Source organism: Hetaerina americana, unplaced genomic scaffold (assembly GCF_022747635.1).
Source record: "Hetaerina americana unplaced genomic scaffold, ioHetAmer1.1.p SCAF_6, whole genome shotgun sequence".
Classification (NCBI taxonomy): domain Eukaryota; kingdom Metazoa; phylum Arthropoda; class Insecta; order Odonata; family Calopterygidae; genus Hetaerina; species Hetaerina americana.
This window is the reverse complement of record NW_027287205.1, coordinates 54,706,811-54,732,736: the sequence shown is the minus strand read 5'-3', so window position 1 is coordinate 54,732,736 and position 25,926 is coordinate 54,706,811. Positions and strand designations below refer to the sequence as shown.

The following is a 25,926-nucleotide window of genomic DNA, read 5'->3' as shown; positions in this document are numbered from 1 at the left end:
TGTGCAGTTGTTACGAGGGATCGAATCCAGGGGTGACGTATGCATATCAAATTGGCCAGCACTGAAGGACTTAAAATAAGTTAAATTTGAGATCCAGAAGTGCACTTCTAAGTGCTCTGCCGAGGCAAGGAATATCACTGACAATTCTCCACCTCTATTTCGGGCGTCGATCCTCAGCATGGAATGTTTCTCGTGGACTGTTTAAAATTTTTAATAGGAAATGAGAAGAAGCTATTCTCTAATTGGTGGTGCGATGGATTAGACTATAAAAATGACAAAACTTACGAAACCATTGTAAATGAAAGCATATGCGAAATGCTGGTCACATTTCGGTAACTGTGATCTTTTCCTGTGACGGAATTACTCGTACGTAGCAGAGAAGTGGGTAAACGTTTTATGGGGCATCGCGACTATCAAGCGCCTGCAGCTGTTAGTGCATATGTCTGAGTTAGGGGGGGAAACTCGCGCCAATTTGGCCGCGGAATTGATGCCTGCTAGAAGTGAATTATCTCGATATGTTACCTTTGTTGTCTTTTTAACGAACAGTATTCAATCTCGCTTTTACGGTGGCATGAAATACGAAATAAGAATTATTGAAAATAAGCTATTATTGCTGGTTTAATGAACTACGGGCCCTGAACTTTCTTAACATATCATTAAGTACAGGTCTTGCGGTGAGATAATATTCGGCAGGTTAATTGTATGAGATAAGCCAAGTTTTGTTTCGGTTCTGCCCTTTCGTCCTGGAATGGGCCAGCAAATTTAGTTTCTTTCGAGTTTATCCCTTTTTTTAGTACTTCATTTGTAGAACGTGAGTATTCCATTGACATGGTCTTAAATATCTCATCGTAAAAAGTACAATCATGTCGTGGTTTAAGTGGTATCAGTTACTATTTTTGTGTGAATTTTTCAGCACAAAGAGCTGTAAGTGGAAAATTTAAATTCCCCTCTCGAATCAGATTGTGTGCTAAGTGGTACTTTAATGGTAATCAAGTAAAATTAAATAATTTGAATTCATATTATTACTTCTTACTCCCATACAGTTGGTGGGTTAAAAACATGTGTATTCTTTCAGTTATTGGCTGTTTTTTTTATTTTCACCTCGTAACAATCGATCGGAATCGAGGCGACTTCTTCGCCGCGGGTACCGTGTGCGGGGGGGGGGGGGGGGGGGGGACGACAAGGTTAGTGTGCCGCCGTGGGAAGTATTTTAAGACTTTTTTTTAGGCGGGTGGCCGGGTCCTCTTTCCGATCCTTGTCGGTTGCTCTTGAGGATAGCGGGCAGGGCGAAGGGTTGTGTCAACCCTCCCCCTGCTCCCCTACAATCACCAAACTTTTTCCTTCGGCCTTCCCCGCGCGCCACGACTGACGCCGCTCCAGGGAAGGTGGGTGGTTCATCTGGAGAAGGCACCAGGGGGGACGGGGGAGAGTGTTCCGGCCCACGCTCTGCTACCCTCACACAATACACGACGCGCCGAAGAACTTATACCACTGGCCGGCCACCTTGGCCGCATTTTAATTGCTACCCTTCCCTCCTCCCCCTTCACTCGACTCCAAACAATAGGCACACCGCCGTTGCCGTCGGGGAGGTTTTCGCCTGCGGTATGAGATGTTGGGGAAAGACAAGGAAGGAATGGGGGTGTCGGTGGAGTTGACGGGAGCGGAAGCGACGGCGGGCCGCCGTTATCCATCTGTCGGCGCTGGACTCGCCCCCTTCTTCCACACTCGCGTTTTCGTTAGGAGGGAGGGTAGTGGGTCGGGCGGTGGTGGAGGGATGTCAGGGGGAGGCGGGAAAGTGATGGTGGCGAGTGTGAAAAGTTGGGCGGGAAACGTCGGAGAAGGCCAAAACCCGTCTCATGTCCGTAGAGGTGACTCAATGGTTATTTCCTTTTGTACGAAAAAGTCGCCGGCTTGTGCGTGATACAAGATAGCGCTCATTGTAAGCCAGAAATACGACCTAAACGCATCCTACTTGTGTGGAATAGATCCAGCACACGTGAAGTAATGACGACTCGCAGTTCAGAACAACTCATTTAATGGTAGATTGAGGATATTAAGATTTTTTATACAGGTAGAGGTCACATCTTCGCGTCCCCCTTCCCTTTCAGCCACGTCACATAAGCTTTACTTCCCTCTAGTTGTGCATCTAGTTAATGACATTTCGAAAGTTGGGCATATTAATGGCATTCTTGAAAACCGCATTGTATTGAAATTAAAGTATTTCTATGTTTATGGTAGAAGTTAGTTGAGGAAAATGCTAGTAACTCTAATTTCTGCTAACCGGTGGAACTCAACTTCGTAAGTAATGCGAGAGGCTTTGGGGGAAGAATGGCATTAGGTGGCAAAATATCATACAGCTTGCCTTGTCGTAAAAAGTTGCTAATTAAAAAAGGCTTCAAGTAATTAAGCCATGAAATTCGATCATTAAATTACGCGCATCCCAGTTTGCCAACACGTATTGGTAATTTTCATCTTTGCTGTAATTAATAGAGCGATCTTTAGTTTGAGATGATTCGTGAACTGTAATAGATTTTCAGGAGCACTACCATGATATACGCCTCTCTAAAAATTTAATGGCTAACGATAAAAAAGTCGAGCTTAATTATATATTAATCCCCATGTAGATACCGGCTATTTTTTCTAACCGACTTTTAAGTGTAAAAGGTTTTGATCTGGGTCCAAATTAGGAATCAATTGCGTTCTTTCCATTGATTTAATAACCCATTAATAAGTCTATTAAATTTTTCTGGGTGGGAGTACATTTTAATTCCCCCCGATCCGAATTTCCCGTTCGGATATTATTAATACAGGTTTTTCTGCGCGCTATCATCCAGTGTTGATTTTTTTCTTTTTGCAATTACAATTTTGCAAATTTTTAAACGAAAATTGGGCGACTTAAAACTCGATATCTAATTTGGCCAGGGCTTGATAATTTACTAGTTTCCTCATTGAATGGAAATAAAACACTTAGCTCGCGCCCATTAGACCAGTTCAGTAGTTAACAAAGGTTCTATATCGGTATGATGAAAGCTGATGAAAAATGGCATATTTATTATACTGTTTGGGTGGACGAGATCTGTGATTTTTTGTTATTACTGCAGCAAAGCATTTGGTAGAGGTAGGATGTTCAAGGAATTGAGGAAGGAGGGTGGCGTAGAAAACTCGACGTCCGCATTATCCTACTCTTAGCGAAAAACGTCAAGGGGTCCCAATTTAACGTCCCATCCGACGGGCGGCTTTCGCCGCTTGAAATGCTTTCCTCATGGCACTCTATGTAAGGATCGGAATGCCTCCCAAAAATTCTGCCGAAGTGGATAGTGGCGTGGGAAACCAGGACACTTGTCAATGCACCAATCCCACCCCCACTATTTTAGTCTACCGGAGGAAATCTTCAGGATATGGATTACTCTATCCTTCTCCACCTCGCTCTCTTCTCTTAGGACTTACAAACTCTTATTATTATTTTTTTTTCAGAATTCGCGAAATACGGATCGCAGCGATTTTATGGACTATAAGAAGACACAACCTCATGACTATTCAGCTAAGTGTACACTCATCGTCTAAAAACATTGACCTCTAGGCATTAGGCAGCATATAATTCGACTTGCCTATTTATTTCCAAATTGTCTTATTTCACTTCTTGTTGTCCTGTGCGGCGCTTTAGAGTTAGGTAATGTGTTATGAATGTATTGGTATTGCCTGTGTTATGCTCGAAACATTTTCATCGGGTGTTCTCCGTGACTAAATTACCAACAGATGTTTCGAAGCGAATTTTAACCGTACTGAAAGGAATGACTCTCGATCTCCGAGAGGGATCACGTGTGAATATTTTGCGAGATAATGGCACAATCTATACCGGATCCGGCGCAGCTCGTTCGCGGAGATAAAGTTGGAATGTATTTGTGAATCTTATCGCCTTTCGAGATTAAATCCTCATGCTTTCAAATGAAAGAAACAAACGGGTTTCCTTAATCTCAATTCTAATAGTTAGTCTCATTTCACTTGTACCTGTGGTTAATATTTATATGCCAAATTATGTTAAATGCTTAGTAAATCCTGTGATGGGATTTGACCCTTGCAAAATTGTAGGTGAGAAATTTTAGTGGTTGAAATTGTGAGGAAGTCCCTAAGTTTAAAGAAGTTATACACCCTTATGAGGTGTACCCTGAATATTTTGCCATAAACGGTCAACTTAAGACAAATTCCGGCAGGTTCAATTTTAAGTTGTTATTGTAATTTCAGTTTTTTTAATGACAAAAGATTTTTTTTAATACTGGAGCAATTTCAGGGTAGCCACTTAATCGGGGAAATTGGGAAGGAGTAATGCAATATTCAATTATTTCACATTTTTGGAAAAATGATCGAATATTTGTTTTAATTTGGGAATATGATGTAGGATTCGGAAATTCCTGATGTGTTAGAGACCAATCTATGTTGTTGCGCAAAAAAACCAAAGTTTCAACCAAGACTAAAATCAATGATACTTATGGTATGCGCGGCAATGAAGTATGATTTAGAACAAGTACCTACTCACTCGAGAGAAAATTTTCCCAAGAAAATGGTGAAAAAGACGATATATTTTTCGGGAAAAATCTAGAAAAAGTCGGAAATATCTGGATAAAAAAATTGGAAAATTAATCGTATTGAATCCAAAATAGTTCAGACAAAAAATCTGGAAAATAAATCGTATTGATTATCCGAAATAGTGCAGTGAAAAATTTGTTGGAAGAAGTTAAAAACTTGATCTTCCTATATATATGGAACCAACTAAACCTCGTGAACATCGTGATGCTGAATGCCACGTGTTGATGACTGGAGAGAAGTAGGTCATGATCAAAAGGCTAATTCGTTACATTTCCAATGCTCCTAGGAAAAAAAATAGTGATTGCTCTGAAGACCATCAGGGCAACAATCACTATGACTAGCTTACACTGTGAATAATATTTAATCGATTTAAATATCTCCTTTCACTTTTATTTCATTGTGCGATGGCTAAGAGCACGTTTCACTAGCGCTTTTACCCATCTTTTCACAAAACATGATGCCAACCCCCAGATTCCTGTCACTCATTTTCCGCCGACAGTATGATACGAGGATGTACAATTTCCTCTGTTGCTCAGTAACGAATAACATCTGGTCTGTGCCTGATGTTAGCGTAAGTTGTAACATGTCTGGACAAGCTCGAGTACACATATTTTTTCCAACTTACCAGCCATACGCTGCGGCCCTGGGCGGAAATCAAATTTTCACACCTCGTAATTTGATGAATTGAGGGTTTGTATTGAATTCTTACCCGGGGCAGGACTGTGAAGATGTTAAAGAATTTTAACGCTGACACATTATCTGTTGATGCGACGTAAAACAAGACAACCATCCATCGAATAATGATTTTTTGCCCAGAACCCTGTTATTATTGTTCCTACGCTCTTTACTCGAACACCTGTAATTGTTAATAATTTCGGACAATCATGTTGCTGCGCTTGTGTACTATCTTAATTATTTTAATGCCTTTGACAATTATTCATTTTTTATGTACTCCACATGCTACGAAGAACCTTTCTGCCGGCATGTGTACATTTTCTAATCTATTCGACTATCCTACTATATTTCGCAAGCATTCTGTCCAGACATTAAGCATCACTCACTTGTTCAATCATTTCCCCATTTACACTTAAAGGGTAGAGAAGTAAAGCGTCTCAAAAAGCTGAGATAGTTACAGGCCTTAAGGTTAATGACAAAAATAGATATATGCGTTGTTTAAACATCCAATTTTGCTTGAGCTTTTGTGAATAGCGAATTATCGTTGAAGTAAAAACGCTATCTCTTCCCTAGTGCTTGTTCGGCTGTGTAAGCCATGATCATAATCCTGTGAAATTTGTGTATAATTTCCGTTTCCACAATTTATAAATAACTTATATATTTTCAGAAAAACTGGCTGTCAGTGCTGTTTTAGATTAACTAGTTCTTGGAAGTAGTGACTTTAAATTTGGTTTATAAAATATCCATGTTCAATTAAATTTTTTTGTGTCGGTGTGGGCATAGTTAAGAGGTAAGCGTATAATTTGAAATCATTCCTGTGACTTGTTCGCTTTATGTTGAAATCGGGTCTGATTTTTTAGCCAAGAATTATTTGTGTGTTTTTGAGATGTGCGTAATATTCTTTCCGATATTATGCTTTTATAGTTGATACGTAATATATTCAATTCAACTCATCATGAAGTAACGTAAATTGCATTTAATTATGTTCAAAAGGACAGCCACTTACGAGAGGAAATGATGGATAGACCATACGTTGGGAAATTTAGATTACTGAAAAGTCATCATAAACGGACTACTTTCATTATGTGACATAAACTGAATGCCCGAGGTTTGTGTAAATATTTCGAGTGTTTGCAAAAAAAGATATCCTTCCATTTTGCCCAGGTGCGTCTATGAAGACCGGCACTGTATAAAAGAGCGTAAAATATTTTTTAAACTCGAAAGATATATTTTTGATTGAACTTCAGAGGCGGCGAGTAGAGTAAGGCATCCGCAGTTGGGAATTTGGGTAAGCGATAACAGATTACCTTTACGTGAAAGCAGTATACAAAAAATCATCCACATTCGATCGAGGATGCGTTTTAGACAGAGCGCTCGGTTTTTTCCACTCCAATACAATGACAATCCGTATCCCCTAAAAAAATTATTCAGACCCAGGTTTCATCACTACAAAACAAAGTTATCCGTGTCACGCCTGGAAATGGCATTGCTATATCCAAAACGGGCTTTGAATTATTGTTTCTAAAGGCAAATGGATAGTAAGGTTTTTTTTCTGAGTGAAGACGATTTATAGCAAGAGACACCTAAGTTTTCAGTTAAATTTGCTGGTAAAATACATTATTTTGTGTATTACTGTGTCAGTCCGCATTTATTATTTTGAGGTTGTACGTGACAGCCTCTCGAAGGGTCACGTGTCGCCTCGGGAAAGGGTTATTTGAATCCCTTTGAAGTGATCTCTATTCGTTGTAAGAAGCCTTCAGTCCTTGAGTTATTGAAAACGGGGAATATGAAAATCCTGGAAGAAAACCTGGATCGGACAGAAAAACTTGTAATTACGGAAGATTACTCTTTATCCACCGAAAGAAGTCCGCCAAGCCTTAGTCCAAACTCATGAAGTTTATTCCGTATTGTGTTGTATATTATTCGCTTGAGTTACGGAAAACGAGTCCAGTTAGAAACGTTCAAAGGCTCATGTACAAAATTTTGAATTGTTCAGCTCTTGAACGAATTTTTTGGTCGTTGAAAACATGGTTTAAGAATTTATTGACCTCGAATTTATTGAAAATCGTATTATTTAATGGGAGGAATCGTATTCGATAAAAAAATTGCATTCGATTTTCAGTAATAAAAACGGAAACGAGTGGGACATTTTTATTCCATCCGATTCCTGAATCCAACGACAAATCACAGATGTTCTGAGGCGTTTCAAGAGACGATTTATTGGGCCGCAATCAACATTCTTTTTCAATCAAAACTGGCGTTGACCAAAACATAAAACAAAAGCGTTTGAGCATGCACAAAAATCTGTCGTGAGAGTTGGGTCGTGTAAAATGGTTTATCCAAGACTTACGCACCATGTATCCAGGCATATTCCTGTACTAAATATCCTTATTTAAATAAATTAAGAAAGAATCTTGTAAATCACTCTTAGCAGCTTAGCATCTTATCCCGGCGTAGAAGGGTGCGCTGATTTGGATGCATTTGTTGAGACTCACCGAAGCCTATAACGGTTTCTTGTATTTTTCACCCGCGGCTCTTTCGTTTGCGATCGGAGATCATCCCGGAAGGATTTCGTGCAGCCTCCAGGTCGAGGGAGATGTCGACGCCCCCACCTCGATTCGCGCCGGCCTGGAGGCCCTTTCAGTGCAAAGAAAAAGGGGGCCGCGCTGGGGGAAGGAGTGAGGGTAAGAAGAATCATTGCAGCAGCGGTGACGAACGCAGCCGATGTGGGTCGCTACCGCCGACGCGAGGACTCGCTCTTCATTTTCCGTCGCCCGACCACTGTTCTGTTATTTATTTTTCCCACACACTCGTTCGATTTCGACGAATCAATACCCGTCGGTCGTTTTTGATATGTCAGGTTAGCCGCCGGCCGGAGCCTCCTCCCCCCCCCCCATTCTGGCCGCGTATACTTCCCCTTCGGCGAAATGTTTTCCCTTGTGCGTGTTCGTCTGGAGTTGCTTTGATCTCTTCGGTCGGGAAATCCGAGTAATGTGTCGGAAGAATGTTCACTGTCATATTTTGATGATACCATTGATGCTGCGATGCAGGTGGAATCTCCTCCTCGCCTCCCAGTCGGGCGCTAGAAACAATTGGTGAAACAAAAGGGCCACGCTTTCTGGGCGGCCGTCTCCTCGCCGCACCGTTCCCGTTGCGTTGTCGCGAAGGGTTTTGTCACCGTTTGCTCAATTCTTGGCGAGAACCTCCGCGCGCGCTGTGGTATTTTTGTTCAGATCGGACAGGCATCGAAAGTCTAACTTCTAGGTCGGTGAGGATGGAGGGAAACAATAAACTCGGGGTGGATGTTGCCATTGAAAAACTAGGTCGGGAGTCGGACCTGGGGAATTGGAACTGCCTTTCGGATTGAAGAAATCAGACCACGCTCCGTAATAAAATGACCGTTGATACAATTTTGTTCGTGTACGTCCCATCTTTCGGTACTATTTTATTCTTTAAATGCTGTCTTTTATTGATCCTTTCTACCGCAAACCTAAGTATGCTAAATTGGGTTCTTTCTCTTCAGCTTTCTTTAATGCCTTGGGAACTAAGTTTAACCAATTTGATGTTGTTTGTATATGCATATGGATCCAAAAGGCCCAGGCGTTTCATCTCGGATCTGATAAGTTCGTATCTAGCCATGTAGACGAAACGTTTTCTTTTGAAATAAAAAAAATTAAGCTCAATTCAACTCGTTAATTCAAATCGTAGTTTTTTATGGGCATGTCTTAGACGTTCTGATATTTTCTCACAAGCATTACCATCTTAAGAGATTCAACGTCGGGGGCAAATTCGTTGTGTGTGTTGCCGCGCTGGCATTGTAGTTATATAAACTTCATTGTCTTGTACCGATGCTTGGTTTCCGAGTACATAGGCGTGACTTAAAATTGTCACAAGTGCAGCGCTTGTGATTTTTACTCTCCCCCCACCACACCCTGCAAGATAAAATTGAACGCCTCGCACTGTGATAAACTCGCAACTTTTCTTTTCGTCATTTCCGCTGTTAAAATCGCATGTATCTCACCCGAGGCAGTAAACCAACCAGTCGGCTTAAGGCACCATTCCGTGGGAAAAAATTCTCGAAAGCATCTGTTCGTCTTAGTTTTTGATATGGAATCGGAAGCGAAGAGCGAACACGTTTTCGTGTCTCAAGAGACTTTCGCTTCTTTATAATCTGTGATTGGCGTGTAAGTAGGCATAAATTGACGCTTCATGGTATCCCCTTTGCCCCTAGATTGAAGGGAAATACATCCGGCAATGCTCCCAAGGCCTTCTGACGAATGGTCTTCGTGAGATGCTTGCTTGCTCTGTCATAACTCAATGCTCAAGGCGATCCTGACCTATTTCGAAGAGCGGCACCCAGTCGACAGTATAGGCACCAGTCGTTAATTCGAAGTAAGTTTTGTATCGGACGTATTGGAATGGTCGTGCGAAGAGGATGGATGATCGGGTTGGTGCGGTGACTAGTGCACTTTCCTCCCACTTCGAGAGTAAGATTTCGAATCTTGGGAGGTTGAGGATTTTTCATTGTTATTTCAAGAAATACTTGGGTGGAATTCGGAGGTCATTCCGAGTACTTTGTCCGACGGATGGGACGATAAAATGGTATACTCTAACTGGGTGAATAGTTTGCTAATTCAGACAACGTAATTCTGTTATTTGGTCATATTTTACCCACTCTGAAAAATCATGACCTCTCTTTACCTATCTTGTATGGTATATGTAAGTGGCCTTATTCGTTCGCATTACCTGCTGTCACTAAAAATTCTGCCGTATCCTGTAAATGAGAATCAATCAATGATTTTATGTATAACATGTTAGTTGTTGTTTACAGTTGTCTAACCTATGGATAACATGTTCATCGGAAACAATTCCGTAAAGAAACCTGTATGCATGTACCTAAAGGGTGTCTGTATTTCAATATTCAGTGACATCACCTGAATCGTACCACCAACCGCCTCTGGACAGAAACATGTCCTGTTCAAATTCGTAGTTAAATCCCGATATATTTTCTGAACCACTCGAGTACATATAATCAAACTTAGGCGTTTAATTAATGGGTATGAATGAAGTTAGATTCAGCCCTATCTGCGGTTGAGTGCTTTGTCATTGATCCCGCCAAACCATTGAACCGTGGGCATGTCTGGTGCGGATATCTAATTTCGCTCTTAAATTCAGTGGAACGACAACCTTTTTATTTAACCTCGGTGAATCATGATGGTAGTCTTCCAAACGCCACAAAGACGTTTTTGGAATGCCAATGGATATATTTCGCTTTTTCAACTTTTGATCACTATTTTAATGTAAGTTATTGTAATAAACATTTTAAAGCCTTGTTTTAGATTCAACCCTCAAACACAGTTCCGCCAGCATTGACATCACGTAAAAAAATGAAGGGAGAGAAAGTGAAAATGCAACTGAAGTAGATTTCATTTTCCGTCTTCTTTGTCGAACATTTTAGCTCGTATCAACATTGCAGGGGAAAAGGTTTGAAAATGCGAATTTCGTGAGGAATTGGTAAAGTAAATATAGTCCATTACTTTTAGCTTAGTTAGGTTAACTTTTTGTCAAATCGGATTTTAATAGTGATACAGCGTCTAGAAATGTGTCAATATTTTCGGTAGGCAGGCTGAAATGTATTATTACATGACGCAAGCTGAATTTGTGAACAACAGAAAACATACCTATGCAAAGTGAGGACTAGTAATAGAAAATAATAGAAAGTTATAGTTAATAATAGAAAAGTATGCCACTGCTCACTAGAACTAGTAAACATATTTGAACTTAAAATTGGTCACAGATAAAGTATGAGGAGTGAGAATCAAAGCGATTAAGTGATTCAAAGCAGTTAAGTCTATTAATAAATGTGATAAAGAGAGTGAAGAGTGGGTGTCTATATCTAGTGAAACTACTACTGTTTGGAATACGGTATATCTATGAATAATCCACTCACTTTATGCGACGTGATTAATGTAGGCTGCTTGTGGTCATAGTGGGAATTAAGTTTTTGGAGAGGAAAGGCCTCTCCCTGTCGCTCGCCAACATAGGGGGCCTGTGATCCTACAGCCGGGGCGAGCCTATCAATCCTCGTAATTTGCCGGGGAACGTCAGACGGAGGTATGGGTTTCGCTTTCCTTCCTTGACCCACCCACAGCCTGCTCGTGCCAATTCTCCGCGGGCCCCCCTCCCCCGTCTATTCTGATAGACCCAAGCCACCGGCCACCCCCGCCCTCCGTACCCTTCCCCAGTGACCAATTCCCTACCTTCGTTTAAAAGCCGCTTCGCGAGTAGATTTCATTTCGCATGCTTCCCTCCTCTCGGGTCGACAATAGCCTTCTCCCCTCCAAGTAGGAAGTGGGGTTATTTACTTTCTTGGGAAATTGTTCGATCACTATCCGCATGCGTAATTTTTGCCCATGTGTAACGTATTGAGGCGAGATGAAAAGGTGGGTCTCTCATCTTTTTATGCTCGGGTTTACTGGATAATGGGGAGTGATAGAAATGTCCCGAGGGAAAGCAAGTGTCCTTAAGTTAATGCGGACAAAGTAGTCTCTGACTTGATACAATCACTAATATTTAAACTCTCGAATATCTCATACGGTGTGTGGGAGAGAGCATGCGTTTTTTTGCTGTTTTTTCTTGTGGTTTCCGTCGTCAGGTAATTAGTGTCTGCACCCATATACTGTGAAGAAATCCATCGTATTGTCAATATTCATCTTTGCGCACTCAAGGTTAAGCACTTGGAAAAAATCTTTCTTATGTAACCGACCGCTTTATCATCGTCAGAATTCTAATAGCATGATTATCTTGTCAGTTGCTTTTGTCGTCGCCCGGAATACGTAGTTATCATGAGTTTAATATTTTAATGGATATCTATGTATACATAATTGTGGATATACAATGTACGTTGTACATTTTATGTAGTTATTTATATAGTTTATATAGTTTCAATCAAGCGAAGCAGTAGATTCGTTTCAATCGTCCCTCCGTTCTTAGCTTTTAATATCATTATAGTGATAAAAACTTTGGTTTCCGAGGGAAGGGTTGGGAAGGTGCAGTTCATATCCCTGTGCCACCTTTCAGTATCCCACAAAGTTATAGTTACTAGAAATTCTCACCGATTTGATGAGGTCCAAAGGAATAACTCTGGATTCGAATCCCTGTACCCGCTAGTGAGAATTCAGACGCGGTACTACGATTCCGGAGTGAATAATGGAATAATATAGAATATACAAAAAGAGACGCATTTCGAAATCCAGGTATTGTGTCGTGTCAGTTTGAGTTCTCCGCCGTCCTGCACTTCGCAAACGAAGTTGGTGCGAACCGAAAGCAACGCGTTTCTGATTGTATGTGGAAGTTTAAAGAAATCGCTAATAGTTCTGTTCGCCCACTGTCGAGCTGAAATACTTTCACGGCGGCTAACCCCTGGAATAAGTGGACGCTCGAGAGAAATCCACTTCAACCAAAATCGAATGACTCCCTCGTTAAGTCCTCGCGCTGGAGCAGAGCGAGAGCAAAGGCATTTTCAAATGTGTTGAGCGGTAGCAAACTTGGCGGGAAGTTGCGCGGTTCAATTAAGCGTCAACGAATGTCGGGTCGTTTAAAAAACGAGGAGTGCGATGGGTGTATTATGAAAGATCTGCCCGTTGGTCGTGCAGCTTTCTCTTCTAGGAATAAGGAATTAATGGCCTGAGGAAGAGTGTCAGACGCCGTCCCTGAGTGATTGCTGAAGGAGGACACACACCACGCATACCACACGCTCACCGACACATTCCAGCGTCTCCTCATTCTTGTGGTCGTGTTGGACGACTCCCTTTTCGGAATTTTGTTTTGTTTGTCTGCGTCAAAACCTCTCTCCCGTTCCTTTTCACGGTTTTACAAATGTGCTTAAGTCTGGTTTTTAACCGCTCTTTTGTTGAGAGTAACCATTACGTATGTATTAAACCGATGCTTCGTCATACAAGAAAATTAAATAAGGTGAGTACAATTTATTACTTTTAGGTTTCAAAGCTTAGTTGCGAAAAAATCATCATAGTTACAGTCGGTTCCATTTCACATACCTGTTAAAACCGTTTCAACAGGTTGATATTTTTATTGAAAAATGTTGAATGGCAGTTCGTCTGTCAACAGCCCCGAACACATTGAAACAGAAAGGTATCTGAGTAAAAGCCTGAAATAAATCTCGGTTAGCACAGTCGTAGGATTTAACTTGTCATCAGAAAATAGTTTTTATTAAGTATTGTTTTATTTCTTGGGAAATGAGTATAGTCAATCTTATCATTATTTAACTTGGACTACCAAGTCGACCAATGTGTGGGTCAGAAATATTTAGTATTAATCCAGAAACATCACTTTTTGGCATGGCTTTGGCATGAAGTAAACAATGGACACACTCACAAACACCTCTGAGTGGGGGAAAACCCAACCCAGGCTGGAATCTAATCCGGAATATCAGGGTTGGCTGGCGAGGACGTAACCCGGCCGCCACCAGGACCTGCATTTGAGTTGCGTAGCATATGTACGTATACTGTATTCACTGACTGATTTGGCGAGATTTATTTATTTCAGAATGAGATGGCATTGGACCGCGTTTACAAAGTACTTGTTTTGAAATCCAAACTTATGGGTACATCACATCCAAATATTATAATGGCGATAAGGTATAGCATTAACTCAAATTATTAAATATCTGTTGATCGCACGTTATATGGTCACAAGTATGGCTATTAATTAAAGTATTACTGTGAAAAGGTTTTTCGTGTTGTAAGTAACCATTCTTTGCGTTTAAAAATATGGTTTTTGGTGATTTATTTATTTATGAGCGCGCAGTGGAAGCATCTGAAAGGTGGGTATTGGGAAGTGAATGACAGATGCCGGAAATTTAAGAAAGGAAAACGGAGAAATATTAGGTAAGTTAGGAAAAGGGAGGGAGCTAGTGGGGGGGGGGGGGGGAGAAAAAGCCACAAGGCTGGCAAGCGAGGATGTAGGTTGAATTGACAGAGACATCTCTCGAATAATTTGACATAAGGGAAAATGGATGTGGAGTAAGTGGCGGAAGAGGTGGAAAAGAATGAGGTCCAGCTTTAGTGGTCGGTGATTAAGTGAAATAGTGTTTAAGAGGCCTTATAAAGCCTACTTAAAATAATATGTTTCTTGCTCCTTTAAGTCTACGTATGAAGGAGACCTTTACTACTGGACGTCGTCTGTCCGTCTCGCCGGCGTTCCGGATGTTTCATCTCCATCCGCTCAATCCAGACGTCGCGAGAGGATTTTTCTCGGAGAAATAAAAGTTGCCGTTTTTAATTGCCAGTTTCGCAACAGCATTACGACGACGGCGCTTCCCCTCCTACAATCTTTAATGTATCCCCGTCGCGTAGGACGATCCCCCATTCGATTCAGTATGAGAAAGCTCCCGAGTCGCTCTTTCGGCAACAAGTGTCGCGCCTAAAAAGAAGGAAAAAAACTGGAATGATGAGGATTTCTCTTGCCGAAAAAAAATCACTCCTCGCAGAGACAGGTGCGTTCGCCCCGACGGAGGGGGTACACGAGGAGAGTGGGCGGGTGTTTGGGGGGAGAAAATCGAGTCCACTCCCACCTGAGCCATTTATGGCCATGTCGAAGCTGCCCCATGTTGTCATTAGCGGCATAAATTCGCCCTCTTTTGTCCCGCGCCGGGAGGGAACGAATTTGGCGGTTTTCCCGCATGACCCTCAAAACCTGGATCCTAACCTCCCTTTTCCTCCTGTCCCGTCGTCTCCGGCGCGGCGAGGAGAAATAATCTCTTGAAAGAGGTAAAGGCGGGGTCCTTGCTTGCCTACCGTGTCGGGAACAGAAGATTGAATGGAATGACGGGAGGGGGTGGCCGGGCGGCAGGGGGAGTTTGAGTGAGGGAAGGGGTAGTGGAAGGCGGTGGAGGGAGGTAAGGAAGCCGGTTCGGACACCGCTTGATTTTTTGGGCCTCCCTACCAGCCCCCTCTCTTCCCCCTCACTCCTCCCCACCACCTCGGTCTTCCAGACACTAAACACAACCCCTTTATGGCCGAAGGGCCATTGGAATCAACAGCTCAATTGGAATATTCCATCAAAAATTCCCGCCCTTTTGCTCCACGCTTTTAAAATTCCTTAATTAAACCATCGTATTTAACTTAGCCATTAAAGCATGACGATTTCTCAAAATGCGTATTGTATATTAAGTGTATTCTTGTCTATGAAAAATCACTTTCCAAAAAGTGAAAGGTTTAGAACCACCTTGCGTGGTTGCTTTGGTATCTTTCCCTGTAAATTCGAGTTAAATTTTGCAAATCAAGGTATACTTAACTTTTTCCTACGATCTTAGAAAGTAGGTACTGTTTTCATGGAAGTCTGCTTGAGCTAACCTTTTTCCCGTTGTCATCTGTCCGTTCGTGTATGGGTGTATGTGATCGGGAGTTTTGGCTGCTATAAAAAAACTCTTAAACCTGATTAGATTAATCGAAAAATCTAAGTGATAAATTTGGCATTTAAGGCATTGGCGTATTTATTAAGAGTAGGAGGAAGATTGTTTTTTTTGCCAAAATCCACCTTCCGGATGTGAATAGTGCACAGTGACTTGAAGTGGTTTAAGTCCAAAATTTGTAATAATGAACTTTAAAATTGTGGAATTTTTTCGATGTGTATTTAATATGCATATCCCATGACGAAAGCACTCAATATATAACTTTATTCTCATCCATAGTTGAAGACATCCTTGGGAAATCTAATGCCGTAATATTCCCGGGAGCAATGTACGTAGGTGGCCGGATTGGAGATGTCCAAAGTGAAAAACACCGTAATAATCCACTTTTTGAAAATAAAAATATTTGTCTTGGATTCTATTTATTGCTCATCATTTTGGGCCGTGGGTTATTTTCACAGATTTCTCAGCGGAGTCGTTTATTATGTTCGATGCTAGAAAAATTTCGTATATTTTACTCTTAGTTCTCGTCTTGGAATCTTCCGCCGTAACAGTCCAGTTATTCATGCATTCCTTGCATTCAAGTTATAACTTGAGAGAGTATTGTAAGATAGAATGAAGCTTTGTTGAGATAAGCCATGAATATGCGAATGAACTTTCTCTTCCTCGATTGCTGCATAAAAGATAAAATACGGGAGAATTCTTTTTTGGCGAATTTTTTACGAATAGGAATTTGTTTTCAAATTCATATTTTCCTTCCTCCGTATAAGTTCAGAAGCTATTTGTTTACTAGTCAGTTCTTCCCTGTTTCCATGGCATCATCTAGCTAGCATTTGCGAGTGAGTTTAAGGTGAGCAGTTGTGAAATTAACCGTGTTCATTTCGAACTCTTTGTTTATAACGTTATCTCTTAAGGATTGGTTAATTTTTCTCTTCGGAAGGTCAGATGGCTCTATACCTCTTTCGCGAATACACAAATATCGAAAATGTGTATTTTTCGAAGCTAAGGTTTCTGGTCCATGTGCTATGATTGAAGGCAGACATCAAGGGCCATAACTTCCAGCAATCTTGCATGCTGTATTTGTTCTCTGACCCCTATTGCTATTCTCAAGAAGGTGCCGGATTTGAGTGTCAAATGAAAGTCTTGAATGTGTAAATTTTACGTTCTTTATCACTGATGGCGGGCAGGGCATAGCAGACACGCTCTTTCATAGCACTTCGGCGTCAATTGACAGTTTAATTCATTAGTTACTGCACATATTAGGTAAAGCAATTTATTGCTGTGGCCGTTGAGTAGATAATCCATTCTTTAGGTTGTTCGATTTTTATTCCGAAAGGCTTTAGGGTTGTAAAGACTTATCGAAGACTTCATGTATCTCGTATGAAAGTGGATTTATCATTATTTAAAAATACAGCGGTATTTTTATGATGCTGCTGCTTAACCATCCTACTACAATTGCGAAAAGATAATGTATTTAATACGACCATATTTGTGACATAATATGAAACTTGATTCAACGTTACTAAGGAAGTCGTAGTCTTTAACTGTATAAATCAGGCAATATATTAATTTAAGGTGGAAGTTAGTCTTATAGTTTTATCTTTACCTTATTAAATATTAGAAAAATACCATTAAGTTGTTTGAAAAGCAATAATTATCAATAAACATCAATCTGGAATCCTATCAACATGCCAATCTTATCTTAAATCAAGGCGGCCTTCTCGACGAGACGTTTGAAAGTTTGTAGACTTTAATGCATAATGTCTCCTTAGTTAAGTGGGAAAGCGTATGTATTTTTTTGTTTTGCTCCAAAACGAAAATATCGAAATAATCTGAAATAAAATAGTTTAAAAAAAACAAGGGTTTTTGTTTGAAGTAATAGTTATTATAAAAATGTCATAATAATATTCCATGTTAAACTTGTTTCTAATATGGAAATTTACCTAAAAATAGCGCGGAAAGTGCAGTTAGTAAAACCTCATCGGGTAAAACTCTCTCAGGAGATGCTTCAGTGAACATATTTGAAGGCAGAAACTCCTCAAAAGTAATGTGTGTATCCACTTAGGTGGATAAATCCCTCTGGCATGTGTGGGTCTCCCGGCCTATCAGAGGGGTAGATTGCATTTTATATAAATCTACATGTACCTCATTGTTATTATTCCGAAGTTCACTAAATTTTAACAATGAAGCCCCTTACTGAAGCAATGACTCCCGGGGCAGCGTGGCCATGAGGATTCTGGGGGTCCTTGCTCGTCGGACATAATGTAGCCTGTGCGCTCGGCGGAGATTGATTTGCATAGTCAAATTCTCAGGTGTCAAAAGCCTCCGAAACATGGTTTCACGTTAGAGGGCGGGGAAATTCCGCAGCCCGTCGTAAAAGCTCCCTAAACGCACTGGTGGGGCGACAGCGTGGCTTATCGCATTTCCCAACCCCCCCTTTCCCTCCCTACTCCGCTCCCCGCTCACTTTCTTTTGTCTCGTTCATTTGTCAATCTCAACGTTTGGCGGTTCATGAATTGTGCGGCGTAAAGGTGGTAGTTGAGCTAGACGAGGCTGGATGTCTCTTCATCGTTTCCTCGTGGATCGTGACTACCAACCTGCTGTCCGTCGTCTCTCTCTCATCCCTTCGGCTGTTTCTCCCCTTTTTCGCATCGGTATTTGCACCTTGACGAGAGGCTGGAGAGAGTTGGAAAATGGGGGGGGGAGTTGTAAAGGAACCCGTGCGGGGGGAAGTGCGTAAGGGTGGGGTTTTGATGAGGAGAGGGAGTGGGGTGGAGACTCCCAAGGTGATCGGGTCCCTTCAGATTTCCCCCCGCGACTTCTCCTCCTCCTTCCCCATCTCCCGGACCCTCTCGCATCCCTTCAATCCGAGCTGTTATAGCACCCGGCAGTTCAAGCGGGTGGCTTGGGTTCGACATTCTTTTTTTACCTATTATATGCGATCCGGGGTGAAAACATTCGCCCGAGACCGGACTTCGGAAAGTTGCGAATATGAAAAAAAATCCTTGATGGGGATTAAAAAAGTAAAAAGGCATCAAAATATGCCGCCGCGGGAATTTGAGGATTTTTTTTGTAGTGAAGGTTTCAGTAAATTCTTTTATGGTGAATAAATAAGTCGACTACGTTATTCACTGTATGTACATGGTTGCGTACCAGTCGTCGTCAAGAGAATTTTTTTAAAGTGGAAATACTAAGGATGTGTCGACTCCAAAAATTTATTGAATCTGAATTATTCTTTTTCTTTGTTGAATTTTGAATCTAGATTCCAACTTTCGCAATCGAACGTTTTGAGTGAATTCAAATTATGGCATATTTATATATAATGAATCCTTTGATAGATATGCATATTTTACCTTCAGGAAAAAATGTAATGTTAAAGAATTAAGAAATAAAAGTGAGTGTCGCTTTAAATTTCGTCACCCTTTCAATTACTCCTAAAAACATAATACTGTTATTCACACCTGTTCTTTTTTATTTATTATAGTCCAGACGATCCTTCACACAAAATGTACAATTCTCAGTACAATAATATGAGATTAATTACGATGCATTTTGTTGGCCTGCTCATCTATTATATACATTATGCCTCGTATATAATATGTATTGTAATGCTTCTGCTAAGTATAAATGGGATCGAAACTGATAATAGTTCTTAGAAAATGTTATGTAAGAGCGTCGCAGTCGCATGTAGTCTCTTGTTTGCAGCGTGATCTTTCTTATATGTGGTGCGATCATTTCTTTGTAGTGTCGACTTCCACACCTATGTTTATTGATGTGCGAAAGAATTTATACGATCGCAAACGTTTTATCCAAGGGATTCTCCGTTCAAGCTTGCTTCGATTTACGCCAAACTTTTTCAAGTTTGATCGATTTATCTCGATCCATAACGATTCGCTTGGCATGGCATGTTTCTGCCAAGACGAACTCCAGGCGATTTGAAGAACTTGAAAGTTTTCGAAAGATAGAGTGTACGGAATGCAACGATACTTCATTTCTACCCCTTATCCATCTTTCCTCAGTCAAAGGGTTTCCATTTTTTTATTTATGTAGGAAATGGTGGACTCGGACTATCATTTAAGTTTTGACCCACAACCAAGGGTCGTAGATCTTTGTGCTGATCTATTTATTATGGTGGTCAACTCATTGGCCGGATGATCCGAATTCTTTAAGTTCCAATCCCTCTCTCTCGGAAGTGGATGATGATGTTGTATATCAATGCTTGATTTGATTGTGTTGATAATGCAAATGACCTCGCAGGCGTTAAACTCAGCAGATGCTACGGTCTGTACCAAATAAATATTCCCTAAGGAGCAAATGAGGCTTGCCAATTTATAGGCTAGTTGAAAGCAATCTGCAGAGTCGTGTGACTGTGTATCTATGGCATATTTTCGCTTTTATTTTCTGCGCGTGCTAATTGCGCAAACGATAGTTTTCACTATTTCTTATCAGTCGCCTTCCAAGGTTTCGTGTTTCTTCGATACGTTCATAGAGCTGAATATTCCTTAATTCTGATTTTACTATGGCTGATGATGATAAAGAGCTACGCCTTTCTAAGCGAGTGCGTTGGTTGGATCGAACTCTAAGAAATTCCTTGGATACTAACTCTCCCGTAATTACTTTTTAAATCCAGAAAAATTTTTTTTTTTGCGGAAATACTGCCGTTAAGCCTTCACGGAGGGACGTTTCAATTTTGAAATCAAGAGGGTATTCATATTAGTCCTTATTTACTTATATGCCATGGAAATAAATTTGTTTAACTTAGGGATGCTCAAGCAAATAAAGAATTGCTTGCCCGGATTTTGGATGGATTAATATTCATTGTTATATTTTTAGTGTGTTAGTTTTCAAGAAAGAAAAAAAACTAATTTAATCAGGCTTCAGATGGATTATAGTCTTCAGGATTCAAGTATTTACCTTTCAATATCCTATTATTTGTCAACCCGTAATCCTTGCATGTGAAATGCAGTACGTTTTGTTTTAATACCTTGGATGCACTTCGATGCACTCGTGCGATTAGTCAGTAATGGGTGTAATCATCATCTTAGCACGTAGAGTGGTGGCGTTATATCCGAGTGAACGGTGTATAAAGACTTCCATCGGATAATAACAATTTTGGAAGGCTCTATAGCAAAAGATATCATTTCAAATACCCCGTGGTGCGTTTTATTTTGACATAAACAACTCGTGATGCCTTGCAGCAGTATTTATGTCCCACGGCTCAACAGTTGAGAGCTTTCTCTAGTTTTCCCATTAATTGAGCCTCCACGGGTCTCGAGGCATCAGTATAGCTCTCCGTTAAAGATTATTCCCTTCATCGAGGAAAGCAGGGGTAGGATAAGCTCTCTCATCACAGAATTAAATTATAGCCCATCTCCGCACCTTTACGCGTTCTCCACCACTCTCTCTAAGCGCCACCCCCTTTCCCACCATGTCCCTTCCATTCCCAAGACACATGCGTCTCTCTTTCCTTCGCGTCCGTCCCTCCCCCACATCCTTTCCTACCTCACCCTTTCCCCCCCAACCCTCTTGTCGTCCTCGCGTACACCTGCTCCGTCGTCAACCCCAATCCCCACCATCACAACGTTTCTTCTTCCTCCCCACTTCTGTCAAAAAGCAGTCGTAATTCTTCTCGATATAAGCTTTCCCTATTCTCGGAATTTATACTGGAAAATAGGCTCTCGGCTGATTCGATGTAGATTGGACTTTCATCTCGTTGAACTCGTACACGTGCCACGGCTAGTGGTTGTCAGGTTTGAGAAAATATGGCGCTTAATGTCTCTCGATGTGAAATTCGATGTAAAATCGGTATTATTTTACTCCTTGCATTTAATTTTATGACCCTAGCTTTCGGAGATGTCACGTACAGTTTTTGTAATCCAGATCCGGGGAATAATGATTTTTTCATAAATTAATAGTGCCACAATAAAATATTCGCATGACACGTCAGGTTAACACAAATTATACACAGTTCAATGCGAATGAGGCTGTCAGCACTTAGGAAATATCGTTGAATGAAATTAATTTACGTGTTAAATAGATGTTCGCGATTATGGAAGATACTCAATTATTTGGGCTCATTTCCTCGTAAAATTCGTGTGGCTTCTTTTTGGTTTTATATTATCTCGGAAATTAATTTTTCGTGCGTGGATAGTTTTTTCCAGGACATGCACTTGAAGACTGCCTGATACATTCAATTCTTATTCTACCTGCTTATAAATGGAACGGCAAAAGGGAATGTTAAAGTTGTATATTTTCGAAATACATTCAAATGTAAAACAATTAGAAAATAAAAAAAGCTGAAAGTTGGCGCCAAATTTTCTACGAGAAACATTTATTAATAGACGCAGTCAATGGAGTAGCTGATGACGGCTGCTTTTTTCTGTTACACCCTATATTTTCAGGAGATTAAAAATGTTTTCCTTGTGTTGACTTAATTTTGATGCATTTGCATATTAACTTTGGAATGTTTATGATATATTATTTGAATGTAAATTATGGCAATGCATTTGGTGAATTGACCTGCATGAGTTCAATATGTTGTTTTTATTGAAATTAACGTCCCCCAAGGCTTGTCTTCGCCTTGCAATAGAATGGCGGACATGGAATTGAGAGTCTGAGATGCGTGCGTAATTATCATTACGGGTCGAGGACGTAAATTTCTCGGAATTGCCCATGCCCAGTACGGATCACTGAGGGTGACTCGCGAGATCACAAGTGTGTCAAACGACGAGTGGCTTCACAGCCGGAAGATTCAGCGGGTTGGATTCTCTCTCCCCTTCTCAAGTATTACAGTAAATTTATCATATTCGATATACCATTTTAAATATCCACCATTCTGTTTACCCTATAAATATTGTAGATGACGATGAAATATATGGACAAGAAACTTATGACCATATCGTCCATACGGATTTGATAAAGATTTACTTGGCGATAGGTGTAAGTTCTCATTGCCGTTAAATCGAAGAGCCTTTGTTTAAAATCAAATATCCTTTATTTGGATGCTATGCCCTATCTTACGCACTTAATGAAGTTACACGAACTTGCACGGTCATATTCCGATTCGCGCACACCTACCATGCTTACGCAGCAGAGCCCCGCACTCGCGCCATAGGCGTCGATCCGCCCAGCACAAATTGTCAGAGGCGTCTGCCCCAGTGTCCTTCTAGCGCTGTCGCCCGTGTAAGCACGCACGAAAAGGTGGTCAAGCAATAGGTTCTTCTCGCTCGCCCTCAAGGACGCCCCTTGTTCGATCGTCGCCCCAGAGACTCAGGTGACGTTTCCTTACTGTCCGTCGAACATTTTAACCCGCGCCCACACCCCATCGAAAACATTTTCGAGGAAAGAAGTCACGTGCGTGAATTCTTGCCACTTCAGGTCGAACACGGTTTTCTGTGCATGTGCGTCGAATTACTCCGGAGGCTGAATTTTGTGTAATGCACCTTCTAACTCCTCCTAAAAGAGTGCACATCACATTCAAGCCTGTTTGATGTACCATTTTGTAAAAATATAATGGTACTAAATTGATGACAGTGAATGCTTATTATGGGACGTGGTATTCAGTGGGTATAGCGTTGGACAACTGACCTGAGGTCCGGGTTCGATTCCCGGGATCGCCTCTGGGTACTCAGCTTCTTTCAAGCTGTGTGATTTCTCAGGCAACAGATATTCGTAGGAAATCACTGATAACTGTGGTTTGGAATGCTTGTTATAAAAGCCTAAAATTATTGACACAATAGTATGAAATATGTTATATATTTAATACCTTGTTAACCTTTGGATATAAATTATGAACCTTTTAAAAAAACAATTGCCATGTCAAATATTAATTGATAAATTAAGGTTTACATTTCCTAACAGTAGGCCATTGAATCAAAGCAGCAACGATAAGAATTTTTGTCTTTGTTTAACCAGACCAAAAATAAAGGGAAATTTGTTGCTGTATAAATATTTTGGGGGAGGTTAATTTTCATTAAGGCAATGGAACATAGCGTTAAGCTCTAGCTGATCTAAATTTAGCAAAGAATGATAATTTAGTGTTAAATATTGTCTTGGCAATATTCTACTTCCTCTATACTGATCTTTATCTGTCATAATCAAATTGAAATATTTTCTTATTTTAGTTATAATTAGTGTGGATCCGCAACTAGTGACATGTCTGAAATGTCTCTAAGTCTCCAATTATAGTTCATTACTGAATGAGTAAGGTTGGTGGGTAGCAAGTTCCCCTGCTGACTGCAGGTTTTGGATTGAAATTCTATACATGACATTGGTTTTTCTTTTCTAAATTTCTGCATTAAATGCAAGAAATTACATGGGGAAAGTAACTAATTTTGTTAAGGAAAAAAGGTATTATTACTATATTGAGGCAGGTTTTATGTTAATAATTTGAAATAAGTACTAAATAATAAAGTCAAATACTCCACTGTAAATAAATTTTTCTGATGATGTAAAAACAAACCATACAAAATAATGCACTCCAAATCTATGTTTCAGGCTCCACCATCAACTCTTAACCGTGGCTCTGGTGCAGGTACATGGACTCGTCGAGGAGCAGAAATGAAAGGCCCTGCCCCTCAGGCACCCCCTTCCTCTACCACCTATGGATGTCGAGGCACTCCTCCCCATGTTCGAGGGAATTCTGTGATATCAGCTGATACAGATGGAGAAGTGGCAGAGATTTCACAGCTTGCTGAAGAGCTTGGAAGGATGGGTGGGGGCAGGGAGGAGGACTTGCAAGTGAGTAATATCTTTTAGGATTTAATGATTTGGAGGAATATCTGAAGTCAGTTGAACATTTAAGTAAAAAAACATTTGAAGAAGTCCAGAGGGACCCAGGAATAGGTCGTGTACTTGGGGCCAAAGTTTGTTATTAGGAAGTCTTTATGTTTCCATGTACACCATTTTTTATTGCATTATATTTGATAATATGTATATATAAGGTTAAATTTCATTGTGTTGAATTCTGTGTAAGTAGTAGTAGTCAGTGTTAATAATTCCCAACAAAGAATAATTCAATTTGAGATGAATAACGTTATCTTAATGTGCATTTGATATATTTGTACACTAATGTATGGTCAATCTTTCTTTTTCTTATTTTCCTCACATTAAGCGTGCATTATGCTGTTAAAATATTTGCTCTTTTACATATATCATATTAATGTTTAATGGAAAATTAAAGTAGTTAAAGATTCTGATTTATTTCTTTATTCTAAAATAAAATTGCTTGAATACTAACTTAATGGGAGTATTGTTTTAAGTAAACGATTGTAGGGTGGAAATAAATTTATGGGATTGCAGGAGAGTGATCTTGAAGATCAAAAGTTAACAACTGGTGGGCCATCTTATTATTTCATACGTTTCTTAGGACATAATTGTTGGTAATGGACCAAGATAATTTTTGGCAATGTTAGCTCACCATGCAATCACTGTAATTTTTATTTACATACCAAATAAATCAATAGTGCCATACATTTTCATCAGTGAAGTTTGTTTATTTGGTATGTCAAATGAATTCCATGTGCCATTCTTACCTCTTCTCTCATTCTTCTCTTTCCTTTTTCCTTATTTTTTACTCTCCTTCATCTTTAGCGGACTCATAGCTATTGGTTTGGTACTAAAAAACATGACAAAAATTTGCTGCCATAAACATTCAATTAGAAAGATAACCTTTTCAGAAATTTTACTTTTTAATTCAATATATGATATTTATCATTTTATTTCATTATGTGAATCAGACATTGGAATACCATGTAGCTTTTTGCTCTAAAAACTGACATGGAGGAGAACAAGAAAAAAAGCCCTCCTTCACCTCCTTGCTGATCTTCTCCTTGAATTTATTTATATATTTGTTTAATACAGTGATTCATTGATAATTTCATTACTTGCATAAGATAAAATTGTAATTAATTGTATTTATTCTATTATCTGAGAATATTTTGCAAAGCAAAAGAAAGATTATGGCTTTTAGAAAAATAGGAAGGCTAAGTTAACTGTTTAAAAAAATTAGAGGGCATAAATGCGAATAGGTAAAACAATAAACTATCTTGTAAGTATATTGAGCCAAGATAATCAAAGTAATAGGGTCATAAGTAGAAGAATTGTGTTAGCCATGGAAGATCTTCAAAGGAGAGGGAGTTGATGACAGGATGTTAAGAAAAGATTTGTGAAAAATTTAGATTATAGTTCTGTATGGCAGAAACTTGATCATTGAGGTTGAGGTCATTGGTATAAATTGG

General features: G+C 40.1%; 1 protein-coding gene across 3 annotated transcripts in view; it reads left to right on the top strand.

Annotated features, from left to right (window-relative positions):
* Positions 1-25,926, top strand: part of ash1 (histone-lysine N-methyltransferase ash1) — a 126,269-nt gene that overhangs the window by 75,376 nt on the left and 24,967 nt on the right. For all 3 annotated transcript variants that reach the window (XM_071594126.1, XM_071594125.1, XM_071594127.1), the window contains one exon: positions 24,185-24,427. In XM_071594126.1, the coding sequence (XP_071450227.1) occupies positions 24,185-24,427 (243 nt within the window). The remainder of the gene's footprint in view (positions 1-24,184; positions 24,428-25,926) is intronic.